At 35.3% G+C, this 19,468-nt stretch overlaps 1 protein-coding gene across 2 annotated transcripts in view; it reads left to right on the top strand.

Annotated features, from left to right (window-relative positions):
* dok6 (docking protein 6) overlaps positions 1-19,468 on the top strand; it is an 83,882-nt gene that overhangs the window by 30,390 nt on the left and 34,024 nt on the right. For both annotated transcript variants that reach the window (XM_084103410.1, XM_084103411.1), the window contains exons 2-3: positions 10,475-10,582; positions 16,861-16,975. In XM_084103410.1, the coding sequence (XP_083959536.1) occupies positions 10,475-10,582; positions 16,861-16,975 (223 nt within the window). The remainder of the gene's footprint in view (positions 1-10,474; positions 10,583-16,860; positions 16,976-19,468) is intronic.

Raw genomic sequence — 19,468 nt, forward strand, 5'->3', positions numbered from 1 at the left:
TTCTGGATTTTTTTTTTTAGATTATGTCTCTCACAGTGGACATGCACCTACAATGACAATTTCAGACCCCTCCATGATTTCCAAGTGGGAGAACTTGCAAAATAGCAGGGTGTTCAAATACTTATTTTCCTCACTCTCTCTCTCTCTCTCTCTCTCTCTCTCTCTATATATATATATATATAATATATATATATATATAATATATATATATATATATATATATATATATATATATATAAATATAAATATAAATATATATATATATATATATATATATATATATATATATATATATATATATATATATATATATAAAATTATTTTATTTTTTTTGTCCTTGCATTCTTTCTTGTGGCTCAGTCACACACCTGAATGAAAGGCTCATTATGCCTCATTATGCGGGCCCCATTGTCTCCTCAGGTGTGAACTACTCAATATTCATGATGGTGTTGGATCGTTTGGAACCCGCATATTGCCTTTCCAAACAAAAAGTGTCTTACAAAATTTAAATCAATGTAGGCTATTGTTTTATGTGAATGATTAGGCAGGATGATTTTCAGATCATTTTGAAGAAAAAACTCTAGGCGACAAAATGGCGACATTATTTTTCTCAAAAATACAAACGTACATACATGTTGTTCACATATTATGGTAGCCCTGTTTGTGCTAAATAGAGTGTAATTACACCTTTGCCATTAATATGTTTATAAGCAACTGAAAAAAGCACAAATGTAAGGGCATGTCAGAACATCTCAAGGACCCCAAAAACGCCTTAGGCCCCAGAGGGTTAAATTATTAAGCAGCACAAATGCTTTCAACACTGATGATAATAAGAAATGTTTCTTCAGGACCAAATCTGCATATCAGACTGACTTCTGAAGGATCATGTGACACTGAAGACTGGAGTAATGGCTGCTGAAAATTCAGCTTAGTCATTATAAGAATTCATCACATTTAAAAAACAAAATATTAGAAAAAAGCTATTTTGAATTGTAATATTTCACAGTAGTACTGTTTTTACTGTATTTCATCAAATAAATACAGCCTTGTTGATTATAGAAAAACTTAGAAAAAAAAACATTTAAAATATTTTAGCAACCCCAAACTTTTAAACAGTAGTGTAGAATGATCAAAAAGCCCTCAATGGTAGCGTACCAAGTATAAAAAGATGTGTCGCACATGTTGTTTTCTTAGAGCCCCATTTCTGTCACTTTCTGTGGACCTACTATTACTGTAAATCATTTTTCTTCATCTAGACACATCTGATGACAACCTAAGTGAGTTTTCTACAAATGTTTGCATTGAAAACTGATTATCATTTGTTTACAAGTGACACGGTAGTGTGCAGTGTATTTAATCAGTGTATTCAGTCTGTTCAGATTTATCTGGGCTTACAGAGAAAGCAAGTTACAGAAGTGTTGATTCTCTGTCTTTTGCCCACTCTGGGTGCAGAGTGAGTATGATTGCTGTGTCTTATAAGTAATCAGATAACTTTCTCCGCTAGCAGCGGGTGGTTTGTGGATCACAGCAGAGACAAATTTTATTAGAGAGGTGAAACGTCAGACAGTGGAGCCTCCAAGGTGGCTCACATCATCTTGCTGGCACATGAAAAGGTCAGCCATCTCTCTGACTGAGCTGCATTGTCTTTTGATAAGCCAATGTCATGAACAGACATTCCTGCATGCTTAAAGGGTTATGGTAGCATTCATTTGCTTTTGGATCATATCTGAATTCTCTGCCTTTAGGTGAACTCTTGATTCAGTTCATAGTTTCATATTTTATTAGATAGATAGATAGATAGATAGATAGATAGATAGATAGATAGATAGATAGATAGATAGATCTTTTCACCACCTATGGAATAACAATATAACCTGCAGAAAGAGTTACTAAAACAGTCTGTCTAAAACTTGCAATGTAAAGTCACTGAAAAAGTGAAAATTGTGAATGCTGTTTGATGACCATAACTTAAGCTGGGCACGCACTACAAGATAATCGGGCAGATTTTGGGCCCAACATTTTGAATATGTACGATCAGAAATCCTGTAGTGTGGGGGGATCCCCTTGGACAGACAAGCACACACTCCGTAGAGTGTCACGGGGAACGAAACAATACCCAAACAGAAAGCAAGCTGACAGAAGACTTACAGTCAAACCAAAAAATTTATACCAGGCATAATATTTTATATTTTTTTACTAGTGGGTGCAGGACACTATAGTTCATTTATGTAAGTGAGGATAGCAAAATAAAGTAAACTGTGACATATTATACCCAAAAATTATTCATGCAGTCTACCAGTCAAATTTATAAAATTTCGTTACCAAAAATTATTCAGACACTTTGACCTGAACATGTTTTGCTTAAAGGGTAACTCTCGGCAAAATTGAACCTCGGCTCTTTTTGTTAATCTACCCGAGTGAAACTTTCGTTTAAAAGCATAATTAGAATGGAAACTCCACTTTTAAGATTGACCGTATTTTCGTTTTAGGTCAAAATGCCTTTTGAATGGGAGTGCATGGGGCACTTCTATGATAGCATCAAAATTGCTATTTTTAAAACACTAAGAAGGCTCGACACAACATGAAACTTTGTTCGAAGTATCACCAGGGTTCTACACATGAACTCGAGCATTGAGAACATTGTTTGTGTACACAGAGTTTACTAAAAAGAAAGATTTTGAACAACTCACTGTGTTTGTGTCCGCCGGCATTTTGAGTAAAAAATAGTTAATCTCCGAATGCAACGTAACAGGGAGGAGAGTAAAGATGGAGCTCCTAAAGCTTGTTTCCATATAAATTCACGGAATTTTTTTTATCTAAGTTCTCATGCTTTTCATTGAAATTACAAGTTCATGACATTTCCTCATATGGAGTCAGTTCATTACGTTGCATTCGGAGATCGACTACTTTTGACTGACAAAATTCCAGCCACCGGTAACACTAACTGATAAAGTGAGTCGTACAAAACCTTTCTTTTTAGTAAACTCTGTGTACACAAACAATGTAGTCAATGCTCAAGTTCATGTGTAGAGCCCCTGGTGATACTTCGAGCAAAGTTTCATGTTCGAGCCTTCTCAGTGTGTTAAAAATAGCAATTTTGATGCTATCATAGTAGTGCCCCAAGCACTCCCATTCAAAAAGCATTTTGACCTAAAACGAAAATACGGTCAATCTTAAAAGTGCCGTTTCCATTCTAATTATGCTTTTAAGCGAAAGTTTGACTCGGGTAGATTAACAAAAAGAGCCTAGGTTCAATTTTGGCGAGAGTTACGCTTTAAGTGTTTTTTCTTTACATACTAATGCGACCTTTTAACACCACAGACTGAACAAAATTAGCATTGCTTGGTAAATGGTTGACCTAAATTGATATTATCTTATTGTGTACTTAAATTTAACAGCTGACAGCTATTCAACCTTATTCATTTGTGACACGGTCTAGAAGGATGGCCAAAACCAGTGAAATATCAACTGATTTGATAACTCTGAGTTCTTGACATTTTTTGTTACCATTTTCTAAACTATAGTGAATAAACTGTGATAATGTGAGAAATGTTGAAGGTTGTGTCTGAATACATTTTCGTTTGACTGTACCTCCAGCTCAATCTGTAACATGTAAAGTCTATGTTAACGTCGTCTCCACGACTTCATTAAAACCTAAAAAAAAATCCATTAATATTCCGTTTAATAGTCCAAACACTATTATCTCCATTTCTTTTTACCCGTCGTCCGCCATGTTTGTTTACTCTGTAGTCACATTTGACCATGAGAGATTTTGCTAGATTTCCCCGTGTTCACAGTCGGGACTCAGGTTGTTTGTGAATGGAATCTGTTAGTGTGTGGTGTGCTGTCTTGGTCACATCACTGCTCTCCACACACTATAGGAACAAATCTGTCAAATCTATGATTTTTTTTTAATTGTAATGTTTGTGGTATCTCGTGTGTAGGCTGTCCTTAACTGTAGTAAACATTTTACATTTATTTGTATATATACATTTTACATATTTTAATAAAAAATAACCACTTTTCAACAATATTAAAAATGTAATAGGAAGAAGTACATTGACAATAGCTTAAATCACAATACAATATATATATTTTATAGTGTAAAGAATGTAGAATCATATGAAAATGTTTATTTAGTTTATTTTACACTTTTGGGGTGTATACTGCCCTGTTGCATGATTCAGTCATAACAATTACCATTTTGGCTTATTTCAACCTTCTAGTAATTTAAGCGGTGGTTTTCATTGGAGAATCGTGTACAAGGATCTACAGTGAATTAATTGCTCTATTGAATCTTCTATTGCATGCATCAATTCTAATCAAACTCTGCAGATTTTTTTCTATACACCTTTTTATGGTTGGTTCTTAATGAAGTGGCTAAATTTACCTTGCTGTGTTTCCACTGAAGAGCCCTTGTGTGTGTACATATAATTTTGACGGTTTGGAGGGTACACAGTGTCCTGATTCATAATTAAACAATCCAATTCAGAGACAGAAGACTTGTTCATTAATCAGCCTTTGAAATTTCTGTGCGCAATCAGAGAGCTCGGAGAGATACTGTCTGCCTGTAACTCCTACCGTCCATTGAGCTGCACTAAGTGATGGAGAGGGTGGCTGATTGCAAATTCATTTATGTCAGTCATAGTTAGGGTTGATGACTTTGGCCATGGTTGCATTAAAGTGAAAATTGGCTAAGAGTAGTGTGTTTATTTGGGGATAATACTGTGAAAAAATATAAATGCCATGGTCAGAATTAGCATTTATATAAAGCTATTACACACTCAAGTTGCATTTACTTGCCCGTGTCAACCTTTAAAAAAATCAGTGGGCACCTATTTAGATTGTTGCAGAAAATCAGCAGCTTTTTAGGAAAAAAACCCCAAAACATCAGTCAGTTTTACTGAATCATGTTTGGATGAACTTAAAGAGATAATGGCGCCAGCCTTACTGACAAGTTTGGTTTGATTTCGGAACTACTTGTAATGTGACAAAACAAAGTTAGACAGGCGTCAGTGCAAGCACTGCAACTGAAACAGCAGCCACCTTTTACAGTTCCAACAGACCCAAAACAATGAGCTTATGCAGCATTCATTTCACGCCATAACTACTGTAATTTGGAAGAGATGGAAACCCCTGACTTTATTCTCAGAGCGGTTCGTGACTCGAATTTATGTGCTTCAATGGCAACACTATCAATGGCGAAAGGAATCTGCTGCAGTCAGGTGGTACAGCTCACTGATCTTTGTTGTTTTTTGATCATTATTATTGTAACGTTATATTTTTTTTTAGAGGTAGTTTAATGCCGTCTCTCGTGACGCTTGTTTGCTCCCTGCTGTACGTGTAATGTGTTTTGAAGGAGGCGTGGTTTTGGAGACGCTCTCAAGGGAGGGTGGGATCTTGTGCTTTCAAAGCTAGCTCGCTGTTGCTAGCCTCTTCGAAAATTGCACACCCTACCTTTAAGTTTAATTTACCACCATTTTTACCTTTGTCGCAGATGTTTTTCTAAAATTCCATGTAAATTAAAAAATAGAAGCAAAAAAAACCCACTGCAAAACACTTTTTACCATCTGTTTACTTTAACTATTTGCTAATTATTATACTACAACTATTTACTTATATAATAAATAGTTATATAATATATAATTTACTTATATAATGCAACTATTTATTATATAAATATATAATATATAGGTCATGGCGCATCTACTTGGCTGCTTTCTAGGACTCAGCTAAAAGTCTGTCTTAAAAACAAAGTGTTGGTGTGAGAAGAATCTGAAAGTTTGCTTCTAGAAGGTCAAGAGGCAGCTGAATGTCATAATGTCGAAACAATTCATTCGAAATGAATGGTTGATGCCGGTTTCTTCTAGCTGGCTCTGCTTAAAATTGAATTCCTAGACTAAAATCAATAAAAAGCTGAGATTATAGATAGCTTATGCTGTTGCAAAAAATAAATGAAAATTTATATTAGTGAATTGTCAGAGGGTGCATGCATGTTAATATGAATGGACATGAATAAGCAGCACCCCCGTCTATCATAAGTCGCATCCCAAAAATTCAGCAAATAGCAGAGAACGTACTGGTTTTGTAAATCTCAAATTCCTATAACCACATTTGATAAGAGATGGCATGCGTGCACAGTTTCATTATTTCTGATTTTCTCATTTGCAACAATGTGGATGAAATGGAGCTATTTTGCCTGTAACCTTTTGGCTCGACACACATAGCAGGTATCAGGAGCAGCAGGCGGTGTACAGGAATGCACCTAGATCAATTATGTTGAGTGCCAAATTAAGCATTGTTCTTTTTCCATGCACTACATCAGTGGAGTAAACAAATTAATCTTGCCCATGGATATGAATCCCGACAGGATTTCACATACATCAACAAATGAATATTGGCTGCCTGAAGCAGGATATGGAGTATCCCTTCCGAAAAATTATCATCCTAACCTCAAAAGTTGAGCAAAAAAAATGCTGGGTCTTATGTTTTTACAGTAAGTGTGATCGGGTTGCACTTCTATGTTCGGCCCGAAACAGAATGTACAGTCTAAAATGTGTTCCATTTGCTCCTGTCACTTCCTAAAGGTATTGTATTGTGTTGTGAATGAACTTACCATCAAATAAAATTCTTTGATTTAAACTGTTTAATGTCCAATTATATATGTAATATAAATAATTTATATAAATTAAGTAAATATATAAATAACGTTTGCTGTAAGGAAATGGAAATAATAACCATTTATTGGGTAAAATTAGCCCAGATTTTAGTCAATATGAGCAGAAGGTGTGTTAAAGTGTGCAACCTACTTTAACCCAGCTTGTGTTCTGTCCAATATTTACCCAGTGCTGGGTTGCCAGTTGGGTTGTTTTTAACCCAGCCTTTTTTAGAGTGTAGGTGAGCAGAATTTCTTTTTGAAAGCTGGACTTCGGGATACCATTATTAAGAAAATAAACACTCTAAAAAATGCTGGGTTGTTTCAATTTTCAACCCATTTTTGGGTCAAATATGGACAAACCCAACCGTTTGGTTAAAAAATTTCATTTCAAATGTAAACCAACTGTTGGGTTCAAACATGATTGAAACAGCCCAGCATTTTTTAGAGTGAACTTTGGCGCTGATCCAGGTGGACTCTTAAGCCTCAGTAAATATCCATTGTAAAATGTTCAACTACATTTGAAGAGAGCATGTTTTATTATGTGAATAAATCAGAGATATTAAACAGATGTGGAGGGTCCTGCTGAGAAAAGGCCATTCAAACCTCATTTGTTAATTATGGAACTGCTGGGTTATTGATTAGGCAAAGCTATGATTTTGACCATGCCTTTTGGGGAGAGAACTGCGTCTGTTTTTGGGCAGTATAAGATAATAAACACAGGTGTCAGGGGAAACAGATTGAAATAAGTATGTGTGTGTGTTTGTGGATTCTTTTTTTAATAGAGATTGTGCACATTCTCTCACACTCTCTCTTTTCTGTTGACCTTGAAACACTGTCAGGGGAATGTGAGTGTTTAATCTGTGAAAGTCTCAGACGTTGCTTGGAGGAATGTTTCGGAGAGAATTTGAGTCCTTTATTTCTTTAAATAGTATGCAGGGGCAAACTCGGACGAATGGACACTGAAACGAGTGCTGAAATTGATATCTAGAGGCTCTTTCATGGTTTTTATGGCTCAGCGGTACATTGTGTAACATCAGAAAGTATGGCCAGAGTGTTTTATTTGTCTGAAAAAATAATTTTATGGAAATGTTTTCTATATTGTATGCATTGCAAGCGGGTAGATGCTGTCAATAATAAACTGCCTGTCATTATTTTTGTAGAATTTTTGGTTACACTTTATTGTAAGGTGTCCTTGTTACGGTGTAATTATACATTTAAGTTCTGAGTTAATTAACAACACTACTAGGATTAGTGTTAGGTGCATGTAATTATGAATAATGTACTGTTATTACTATAGTAAGTACATGAACTTGAACTAACTTGTAACAAGGACACTAAAGTGTTACCAAATGCTGTGTACTTATTTGAAAGAAATTTGTATAATATAATAAATATAGACAGCACAGATATATGGAGCTAGAATTGTCTCTTTATTACATGCAAGAAAATAAATGATCTGAGAGAAAAAAAAAAAAGTTTGAGAGAAAAAGTTATCACACTGATAGCAAAAAAGCATTTCATGAGAGAAAAAAGAATGTTTGAGAGAAAAAGTTTTCATACCAATAGCAAAAAATAATAATATTTGAGACTAAAAAAAGTTTTGAGAGAAAGTATTTTCTCATAGAACATAAAAAAATATAAATTTGAAATTTGAGAAAAAAAATGTCTCTCAAAATACTTTGAAAAAAACTCTCAAATATATATTTTTTGCTATCAGTGTGAAAACATTTTCTCTAAAAAAAAGAGTGTTTCTCTCAAAACGCTTTTCTTTGCTCTCGATGCAATTTCTTGCTCTCGTGTCAGGATTTTGCTTTTTCTGTGAAAATTGTGTCATGGGCAGGGCCACGTTCCTATTGGCCAGTCGGGTGAGCATCGTCTTGTCTTGGGAGTTGAACTGAATCATTACACCATTGTTCGGTTCACCGGCATAGATGCCACCTCTGCCTTAGTTGAGCACGGACACTCCAATGTTTGGGTAAGATTAGGGGCGTAGGAGCAATATATATATATATATATATATATATATATATATATATATATATATAAGCACTTAAATGCTCAAAATATGTTATCAGTATTTATTTCAGTATTTTAACTTCCACGTTTCCTTTCCTAGTGGCGGATACAGAATGTCATTAATAGGTGGGCCTGGTGAATATACGGAGGGGCAATATCAATATCAGATATATGTACAATAACATTACGATGTCCAGCAATCGATTTAAATAGTAGGCTACATGGGTAAGTTGTTATTTAATGAGATGTAGCCTAATATATGTTGTCAGTGCCAAGAATTTTCGTGTGACTAAATACATAGATTCGCCTATTTGAATAACGTATACCTTAATGGTCCACTACCTTAATCCGTGCCACTGATCGCAGCGGCAACAAGCACTTTGATCACTTGATTTAAAAAAACACATTTCAGCCCTAGATCGTCTCTTATTTAAAAAATAAAAAACCTTACGGCGAAATGACAATATCCTCCACACACTCGTTTGTAAGGCAGCCTCCTGTATTTTTGCTAGTCGATTTTATTTCATCCAGTGACATGGGTTTTAACTTCATTCAGGAGATTTTGGGTAACTGCACAACTGACAGATGACTTTGAGCGCACCGCCAACGGTGTGTGTGTGTGTGTGTGTGTGTGTAACCATAGCGACAAAACGACAAACTTTCGGACCCTATAATTTAGTTTTTAAAAATGTAATTATGTATTTAAAAGTTGCAGAATGGATTCATTTGGAGACTCCGAAATCGGCAGAGATAGGCAGGCAATGCAAAACAAAATCTTACATCGGGAAATAGTGGGGGGACAAAACTTAGATTTTGAAGCTCCTACGCGTAGGCTATGGGTAAGATGATGACACACACACAACTCGATGGGTAGTAGCTGGCTGAGCAAGTTCAGCATCACTGAAGATTAAACATTAAAAAATAGCACTCATATTCATGAATGAATGTGTATTATATTGTGTATTATATGCTCAACTAAGGCAGAGGTGGCATCTATGCCGGTGAACCGAACAATGGTGTAATGATTCAGTTTGACTCCCAAGACAAGGACGATGCTCACCCGACTGGCCAATAGTAACGTGGCCCTGGCCATGACACAATTTTCACAGCAAAAGCAAAATCCTGACACGAGAGCAAGAAATTGCATCAAGAGCAAAGAAAAGCATTTTGAGAGAAACACTTTTTTTTTTTTTGAGAAAATGTTTTCACACTGATAGCAAAAAATATATATTTGAGAGTTTTTTTCAAAGTATTTTGAGAGAGATTTTTTTTTCTCAGAAATAATTTTAAAAATTTCAATTTTTTTGTATGTTCTATGAGAAAATACTTTTTCTCACAACTTTTTTTAGTCTCAAATATTATTTTTTGCTATTGGTATGAAAACCTTTTCTCTCAAACATTCTTTTTTCTCTCATGAAATGCTTTTTTGCTATCAGTGTGATAACTTTTTCTCTCAAACTTTTTTTTTTCTCTCAGATCATTTATTTTCTCACATGTAATAAAGACACAATTCTAGCTCCATGTATGTGTGTGCTGTCTGTATTACAGCATATTACAGTAATAAGTTACGTGTGTGTGTGTGCTGTCTATATTTATTATATTATTTAAACGTGCATTTTTTATAAATAGTTTATATTTAAATAATACAATAATAGATGGTACACATAGTATTGTTCTTGTAATTCGGCTTGTCACGTAATGCAGATTTTTGATTTAATTAGATTTTTTTTATTTATTAGAATTATGATTTGTTGTTTTGCGGTACATTGCAGTAAATACAAATGCATCTTTCTGTAACAGATCTTCAGAAGATGCTGGCTTGTATTCAAGAAGGCGTCCAGTAAAGGACCACGGCGATTAGAGAAATATCCGGATGAAAAAGCTGCTTACTTCAGAAGCTTTCACAAGGTAAATGTGACTTCCTTGTTTCATCTTGATTGAAAACTTCATTTTGATCACGTTTACAAATCACTAAATTAAGAGCCACATTGGGTCCATTCTGTTTAACATGCACCCTCAGTTCATTCCAGGCTCAAGGATAGCTCTATTCATTACCTGCATCATTTATTTGCACAGCGTCCCTTTTGAGAAGTTCCTCTGACAGTGAGGGCTCTGGCTCAAGGGTTCATGCCGGGAAAGAATCTCTGAGTCTAATTATTTAGTTAGCAGGGGTCATAGGCATTCCGGAGCGATCGCTGTGTGATACTTTTGGAGCTGACAGTAGCTCAGGTTAAAGGTGTAAACATAAGCACATGTCTTTTTATTTGTGTTGTGTCAGTTGATAATATGATGTGTTCTCTGTGGAGTGTTGGTCAGAGTGTTGTCCATCCATCCATCCATCCATCCATCCATCCATCCATCCATCCATCCATCCATCCATCCATCCATCCATCCATCCATCCATCCATCCATCCATCCATCCATCCATCCATCCATCCATCCATCCATCCATCCATCCATCCATCTTTGCTTTTAATGACCCTACAAGTTTGATCAAACCATCAAAATATTAAGAAATGATTGTATATTTTTTAAATATGAGGGAAGAACATGGATGTTTTTGCATGTATTCATTATTTCTTTGTATGGCAGCCTTGTCAAATATTATTTCCGCACAATTTGGCATCATGCATTATCACAAATAAAACCCTTGACTCCAAGCTTAACCTTGCAATATGCTTTCAAAATCAAAAAAAAAAAAAAGGGTTTATAAAATATTTTAAGGGTGAAGGTCACGTTTCCTAGTTTGGACATCACTTACAGTATTATTTAGATGAAAATGCAAATATATTTATTATTTTATTTGTATTTATTTGATCAAAAATACTGTAAAACATTAATATTGTTAAATATTATTACTGTTTAAAATAACAGTTTTCTAATTGAATATATTTTAAAATGTAATTTATTTCTGTGATGTAAAGCTGAATTTTCAGAATCATTACTCCAGTCTTGCAGTGTCACATGATCCTTCAGAAATCATTCTGATAATAATATGCTGCTCAAGAGACATAAAAAAAAAAAAAAAAAATGTTGATTTGAGATAAAGTCTTTTGTAATATTGTAAATGTCTTTACTGTCACTTTTGAATTTAATGCATATTTGCTGAATTAAATATTAATTCCTTAAAAAAAAAATATACTGAGCCCAAACTTTTGAATGGTTATTTGATCATGCCTGATAGTTTTAGACCATTTTTATAGTCTACCTAAATTCCCATCAGAGAATTTGAGATTGTTTTTTTTCTAATTATCAGAATTTTTTTCCTAATTGCAGTATCAGAATTAGTTTTATAACGTATATAGCCAAATTAAAATCCATAAAGGGCATTTTGCAATTGCACCAGGTTTCCGCCCAGGAACCAGACCCTCTTTTAAAGTGAATAATTTCGAGCATTACATCCCTTTCCTGTCCTCAAGCCCTTTTGAAAATATTCCAATTAGGGCTCATTATCAGGGCGATGGCTGATGATCTTATGCGGCGAACATGCAGAACATTCTAGAATAATGAGCACAGATGCGGTTGTAGATTAGGGCCGTGACACCGCGGTTTGATGTCGCTGCATTGTGGGAACGTGCCTTTATCAGCTCTAACAAGCCCGCTAATAAGATTACACATTAGACATGAGGGAGATGAGTGAATGTGGTACAAAGCAACAGCCCGGCTTTTCAGTATGTGTGATGAAGACGCTGTAACAGGCAGATCTGGTGTAGGTGTAACTCTGATGTCTCTGCACTAGTTCAGTTGTTTTTTTTTTGCTATTGAAGATTTAAAGATACAATGGTTAAGCTAATTTTCTATTATACCTGATGTATACTTGACATACTTTAAGTCCCATTTTGTTCATATTTGATGTTCATGATATTCCGATTTGAACTCGTTGATATAGTATGTGCTCAATTGGATTAGTGTATTATGTATGTAATACATTTTTAATCAATAGGTATATCTATTATTTAATAATAATAGATACATCTGATCTTAACATTAGGGATGCACAATATATCGGCCACCATCTAGGTTTCGGCCGATATATGTTCATTTTTAATGTTATCGTTATTGGCCCGATAAGAACATTTGGCCAATATATTAAAGCCAATAAATAATGGATTATTTATTTTAGGGCTGCACTATTAATCGAATTTCTAACCGCAATTACGATTACTCTTCACTTGCACGCGTAAATGCGGCAGCGTGTGCTGTATATCGCTTCACTATATATATAAAGCGCAAAAGAAAGTACGAGCGTGCAACGTCGTTACGTTGTAAATTAGTAAGTCACAAAATAAAAGTAAAATGCCAATAAATCACGTTACTGGTACGTCATGTGTTAGCTGAGAATGGTTTGCAAGTTTGCATGCAGGTATGAAGTTCATTCTATTCATCAGGAGCAGTTTCCATGTTCCATTAACAGTTCTTGTTAGTACTGTGTATTCACCATGGTAACTGTTTTTTCCATAACCTTTCACTTTGGGTTATTTTGTATATTTTTAAATAACTGTGGTGGCTCACACCAACATTGTGACTGATATTTAATAGCTTAACCTCATAGGCCTACTGTTTATTTATCAGTATTAGTCATATTCTTACAATTTATGTGTATGTTAAGAACAGGGGGACAGTACTTGTGTGTGTGTGTCAACAATTTTTGTGTAAACAAAACTGGGTGTTTTTGACAATCATTTGAAAATTAAGAGATTAATTAATTGAATGCAACCTTATGTTTTTTAAAGCAATATTCTGTTTTTTTTTTTTTAAATGGACATCATGAATATCTGCAGCTAGTGCATAACACTTTTTGACAAAACTGTTTCTGACTAAATGTGTGGCGTTTAGGTGAGAGATTCATCTTCTGGTTAATACACGCTTTATTGGAAGACTTCAAATATCTATAAGAAAACATGAAAAACTTGATTAATAGCATCAATTTATTTAACAGTGTAATTTTAGTATTATTTATGCACCATAGTATTACTATTTTACATTGTTTTTTGTTTTAATATTTTCAGTTTTTATTTAATTTTAAATTCATTTTTAATCATTTTTTGCCATTTTTATTCTTAATTTTTTATAGCTCTATTTAGCTTTAAAGGAGCCGTATGTAAGATTGTGGCCAAAACTGGTACTGCAATCACTTTCAAATTACTGTAGAGCGGTGTATCCCCTCCCCCTCCCCCCTGACTCGAGGTTGCCAGATAGGCTGCAGGATCCAGCAGGAACGTTTGTAGCTGCAGCTGTGGTAACTAGAGCTGAGCTGGCAACCCGGATGCCGAAACACTACTGACTTCGTGATTGGTAGATAGGTGGAGGGTGGCGCTTCAGGCCAAAACACAAGATGACATCAACATCAGTTGAGGGCTGCAACTTCACTTTTTAAATGACAATATCCTGGCCGTACTACTGTTGTCAGTGATATAAGTATTTGAAATGAACATGATTTCTTAATGTCTAGTGACATATCAGGGCCATTTTATGATTAATTGAAATACATTTCTTACATACAGCTCCTTTAATTTATTTTTATTTCAGTACTTCAACTTATTTCAGCAAGTTGGCAAAGTAACATTTCTTATTTTCGCATCATCCATTCACTGTGATGCTCTCAAGCTGGAGAAGTTCTTTCAAAGCCTTGGCTTGAGCAAACCCTTCATCAGACTGAAATACCTTGAACCCACACTCAAGCACAACACAAACACATTCAGATTCAAACACCTTACCTGTTGCCACAGGCAAAGCATATACTCTCAAATCAAGAAATGCCACCGGCTATGCTGAGAGGTGAGGTGTAGCGTCTGCTGTCTCGACTACATTTTAACTATTTTAACAGAGCTCGGAAGAAGTGTTGGTAAACTTTGTGTAAGGTGTTTGGGTTTTTTTTTTTTTTTTTTTTTTTTTGAGGGGTGTGATGCTAGAAGATGAAGTGAAATGTCCCTGAAGAGCATTTTAAATATAGACTGCTTATTTTGTACTGTCAGTAAGGAGGCTGCTTTTCTCTGAGGTAATAGTGTTTGTCATGGATGTGAAAATATTTTAAATCATGGATGAAAAATCTTATTCAAATTCACATCCCTGCTAGCTTAATTTATTAAAGCGCAAGCAATCACAAAACAATATCAGCATTCATTCTTTCTAATTGCAGTATGGTGACAGCTTAGTCACATCGCTAATTATCCCATTATCTTCCTTATTTAGTCTACTGGATGAAACCAATTTGCAAGAACATTTCTTATGTTTTTTGTGTTTTGTTTCTAGATCAGTGGCTCCCAAAATTTTTTACTCCAGGAACCACCATTATCCAAAACAATTATTCAAAGGTCCCATGATTTTCACAGTTTTTCGTGATAAGGATATGGATTTTTACAAATATTTTTACTTGCACAATTTCTACCTCATCGATTATTTTAGAGCTTGGCTTGACTAAAAAAGTATATTCATTATAAAAATGCCCATCTAGTTGTAAGATATAAAATACTACATACTTTATAGAAATCACACTTTTAAGATTAGGCTTAAAATGCTGATGGGTGAATTAAAATATGAAGCATCTTGATTTTTAATTGTTTTGGCTTATTTTACTGATTGTTTTGTCTTATTTTAAATAATTTTAAGTCATCTTGAGGCCATTTTCCGATCTCTTTAAGTATAATAAAGCATTGGATGAAGAAATATGTGTCTGTGTAACCCTCATTGAGAAAAAAAGTGTCTGTGGTTACATTTCTGCAAAATTATATTACATTGCGTCTTGCACGTTTTGCAACACTTTCAATGTGAAATGTCCAGTCAGCGGCACTAAAAGGTTGATGCTCTATCTCTAAAATAACATTCCACCAGGGCTTGACATTAACACCCGTCAGCAGTGGCGTGTAATGCAGTCACTCCTACTAGCCACTTTAGCAGGTTGAATTTTATATATAATAGGCTACATTTTTCAATTGTAGTCTTTTAAAAAGGCATCTGAAATAATAAACTAAGTGCAATGTAGAGTTGTCAAAAATATACATTTTTCGATACTTATCGATACATATCTGGATCGCTACCAATACTCATTTTCTGCAGAATACATACATGATACCAGCTGCACTTTCTCGCTCTTTCATTTCTCCGACAACGAGTTGAAACACAAACCTGCCTCCCTTCACTCACTCGTTTCATTTGCTCTGGATGAATATTGTTGGTGTTACAGGGCTTGAATTTCGACATGGGAGTGCATATAATTTTACTCGTTCCTGCAGATTTGTGCTCACACATAAAGTCGCCTCTAAGTACTAAATTGAGTTCTTTTTTTACTGCTTATTGGACTTAAACAGTCAAATAGACACAAAATAATGTCAAAAACCGATCTTGGTGAGTATTCACATAAATATAGTCAGTTATGTTTTAAGTGAACATATGTTGAGGAAGAAAATGCTTGTGTATATCTGTGTGTCAGGACTTAAAGTGACAGTAGCCTAATATACATGCTGCCAAATTATGAAATAATAAAAAATATATATATATGGCATTTTTCCCCCATGGTATCGATGTCATAATTGTGGCCAGTGAAAATGCTGAGTGGCTAGTAACTTTGGAAAACCACTAGCCACAGTGTGGTGAGCAAAAAAAGTTAATGTCAAGCCCTACACACCACCTACACTAAACACTACTGTAAACCGAACAATAGCGTTAACGATTTGCTGATGCAACAATGCCATTTTTGCTGCTTCTAAAAGTCATTGAGCTCTTTTATGGTAAATCTTGTTTCAAGGGACTCCAATCCTAGCACTCTGCATTACAAGTGCAATGTCAAAATGTATAAATGTACAAATCATGCACTAAAGTACGTTTTTTGAGGTCACAACCTAGTATTGTACAAGAAACCGCGGCACGTTTTCACAATGAACCAAGGTTGATGTAACCCTGTCTAAAACGTACTTGAACGTATAGAAATATTATGAACATTAAGATTTATTTAAAATTTCCAATGTCCAACTGCTCTTTGGTGTTTGGTCATTAGTGTGACAATAGAGAGGGCAAGCATTAACTCTCATCTCCATTGCTCCATAAATCCAGGCACAGCAGTAATTTCAAATCATTTCATTTTCAGATAACAGTGACTACATTACCTCAATGTCATCCTCCTTTCTTCGTTTCCTCCTCCTCCTGAGTTTGTTAATTTTGGTAATGAGTTTTGTCTTTTTCTTCTGCAGATTACTGAGCTCCACAACATTAAGAACATTACGCGAATGCCACGAGAGACCAAGAAACACGCAGTGGCAATTATTTTCTGTGATGAGACGTCAAAGACATTTGCCTGTGAGTCAGGTAAGCATTGTCTCCAACTATGAGAAAAGTATTTGTTGTAGTGCTGGATTGTATCCAAAATGACTTCATATATATATATATATATTTCAAGATGCGCAAGTATTGGTTTTCACATATCAGAGATAATCGTTTATTCTTTGAGTTATTCCATTTATACCTTGAAACTGGAGAAGGTGCTGCAAAACATTAAGGCTAGTACGGTAAGTGTTAGAAGAGCCCATTGGGATATACAGGGATTTTTTTATTTAAACTGTGTCTAGCTTGTGTCTAAGAGAATGAATATAGCCAAAGGCAACAGACAGATCAGCAGTTAGAAAACAAAACAACAAAAGTAAGGCTTAAAACACAAACACGCATTTGAAATATGAATGAGATGCTTTACTCACCATTAGCTTGGCAGCAGAAAGTGTCTTTTCCCATGTGTTTTCCCTCCTTTCACACTGAAAATATTGTAGTGGAAAGATGGCAATGTCAAAACTGATCAAAGTGTTCTCGCAGGGGGAAAAAATACATCCAGAATACAAAGATGAGTTAGCACTAACTTGGTTGCGAAATGATTTTAAAATAGTTTTAATATTCAGTTCTGGGGTTTACCACAATCGTCATTTTACCGGGCCGAATAAAGCATGATTATCCCTAATTAAATGTAACATTTTGTTTGTTTGAGAGAAATTTTTAGTTTGGGGTCGATATAACTTTTTTATTTTATTTTTTTTTTTAAAGAAATTAATGGTTTTATTTAGTAAGGGCTCTTTAAATTGATCAAAAGTGACAGGAAAGACAATATTACAAATTATTTCTATTTCAAATAAATGCTATTCTTTTGATCACAGTTTCCTCAAAATTATTAAGCAGACAACTGTTTTCTACATTGATAATAATAAGAAATGTTCCTCAAGCAGCAAATCAGAATATTAGATTATGATTTCTGAAGGATCATGTGACACTGAAGACTGGAGTAATGATGCTGAAAAGAGACAAGACAAGCATAAGAGACAAAACATTAAATAAACTTGAACGATAAAAAAATTGAAAAATAGCGTATAGCTCCTATGGCATTTTAAATACACATGCGCTGTATGAATGAATAAATGTAAATGGATAAATATGCTTTATCCGCTTTTCCACATCATATTTTGAACCGATAACCTGCATCTTTTTTAACGTAGTACTAAATGCACAGATAAAATGCTTAATAATGAGTATTTAAATGACGTCATTCACATCAGAAAACACCTCCTTTTTATGTAAATAGCTTTATTTAAATATATTTATAATTTATAATGAGCCTAATTCGCAAAACTCAGCACTATTGAATGGCATTTCATTGAAAAAGAGACATTTGTATACATTTTCTTGTGATCATGGCAGCAGTTATTTATCAGATCATTGAAAAGAACGTCATACCCAGGCATAAATCCATGGTGCAGTGTAGACAAACACGAACAGTCTTTTTTTGAGTGTACCTGACTTTTATCATTTCTTTAGCGAGTATGTGCTGATAAACCATAATAACAGCAGGTCCAAATAATTCTTAGTGAATTCCACCCACAATAATGTGGTCACAAAGACATTATTAGACCAGAAGAAGAGAAAACTTGTCTTAATCTAGCACTGAATTTGTCCTTTGCCTTCACATTTTCCTGTCGAGCAAAATTCCAAGGTAGGATAGGAGAGGAGAGAGAAGGAGAGAAGGGGAAGACGGGATGGAGAGGCAGTGGAGTGGATGTGCACAGGGGGAGCAGCACAGTGGACCCGCTGGGATATCATTAGCACCTCTGGGGTCTTCCGCACTGCCAGGGGGAGGCGAGGAATGTTCTCCTGAATCCATTTACCACAATAACCTCCCCACCCCCAGCTCTGCCTCGACTCTCTTCCACTCCCTTCAGAGCCAGGATATTAATGGGAAACGGGTAGTGCGGGCATAGGGCATAAGAGCTGTGCGAGATATGGGCGTACACCAAGGGTTTGCCTTGAGGCCGTTTAAATGAAGTCTTCAGTCCTTCAGTGTTGCATCTGTGACACTTTCAAAGACTTTTCTGTGCTTGTTTGTTGGTAATGTGTCCTGCTGTATTAGATCACCTTGTTGTCCTTGGGAGTAAATCACCTTTGTGTCAATGTGGACCTCAGGCGCGTGTGTGAGTGTGCTAAACTCTCCTTGTGGCTCTTTTAATTTTGGCACAGGTACATGTCCACGAGCCGCCCCCTCTCGAGCTTCCCCTTTCCCACTAACTCCGGCCATATGGAGCTCGTGTCCCTCACATGTCCGCCACATGTAGGGACTCGACCTCCCTTGATCCTTCACTTCCACTTCCTCACCTCCCTCTGAGTCTGTCAGGTTATGCTTGTGCTGATCTGACCCTTTTCTTCTCTCTCACTTTCTCTCTCTCTATCTCTCTCTCTCTTAGAATTATCATGTCTGACTATGAGGGCTGTGATTTATAACTAATTTGAATCAAGATTTCACATTTTGCTTAATGTTTGCTCAATATG

Source organism: Abramis brama (genome assembly GCF_963993115.1).
Source record: "Abramis brama genome assembly, chromosome: 24".
Taxonomy (NCBI): domain Eukaryota; kingdom Metazoa; phylum Chordata; class Actinopteri; order Cypriniformes; family Leuciscidae; genus Abramis; species Abramis brama.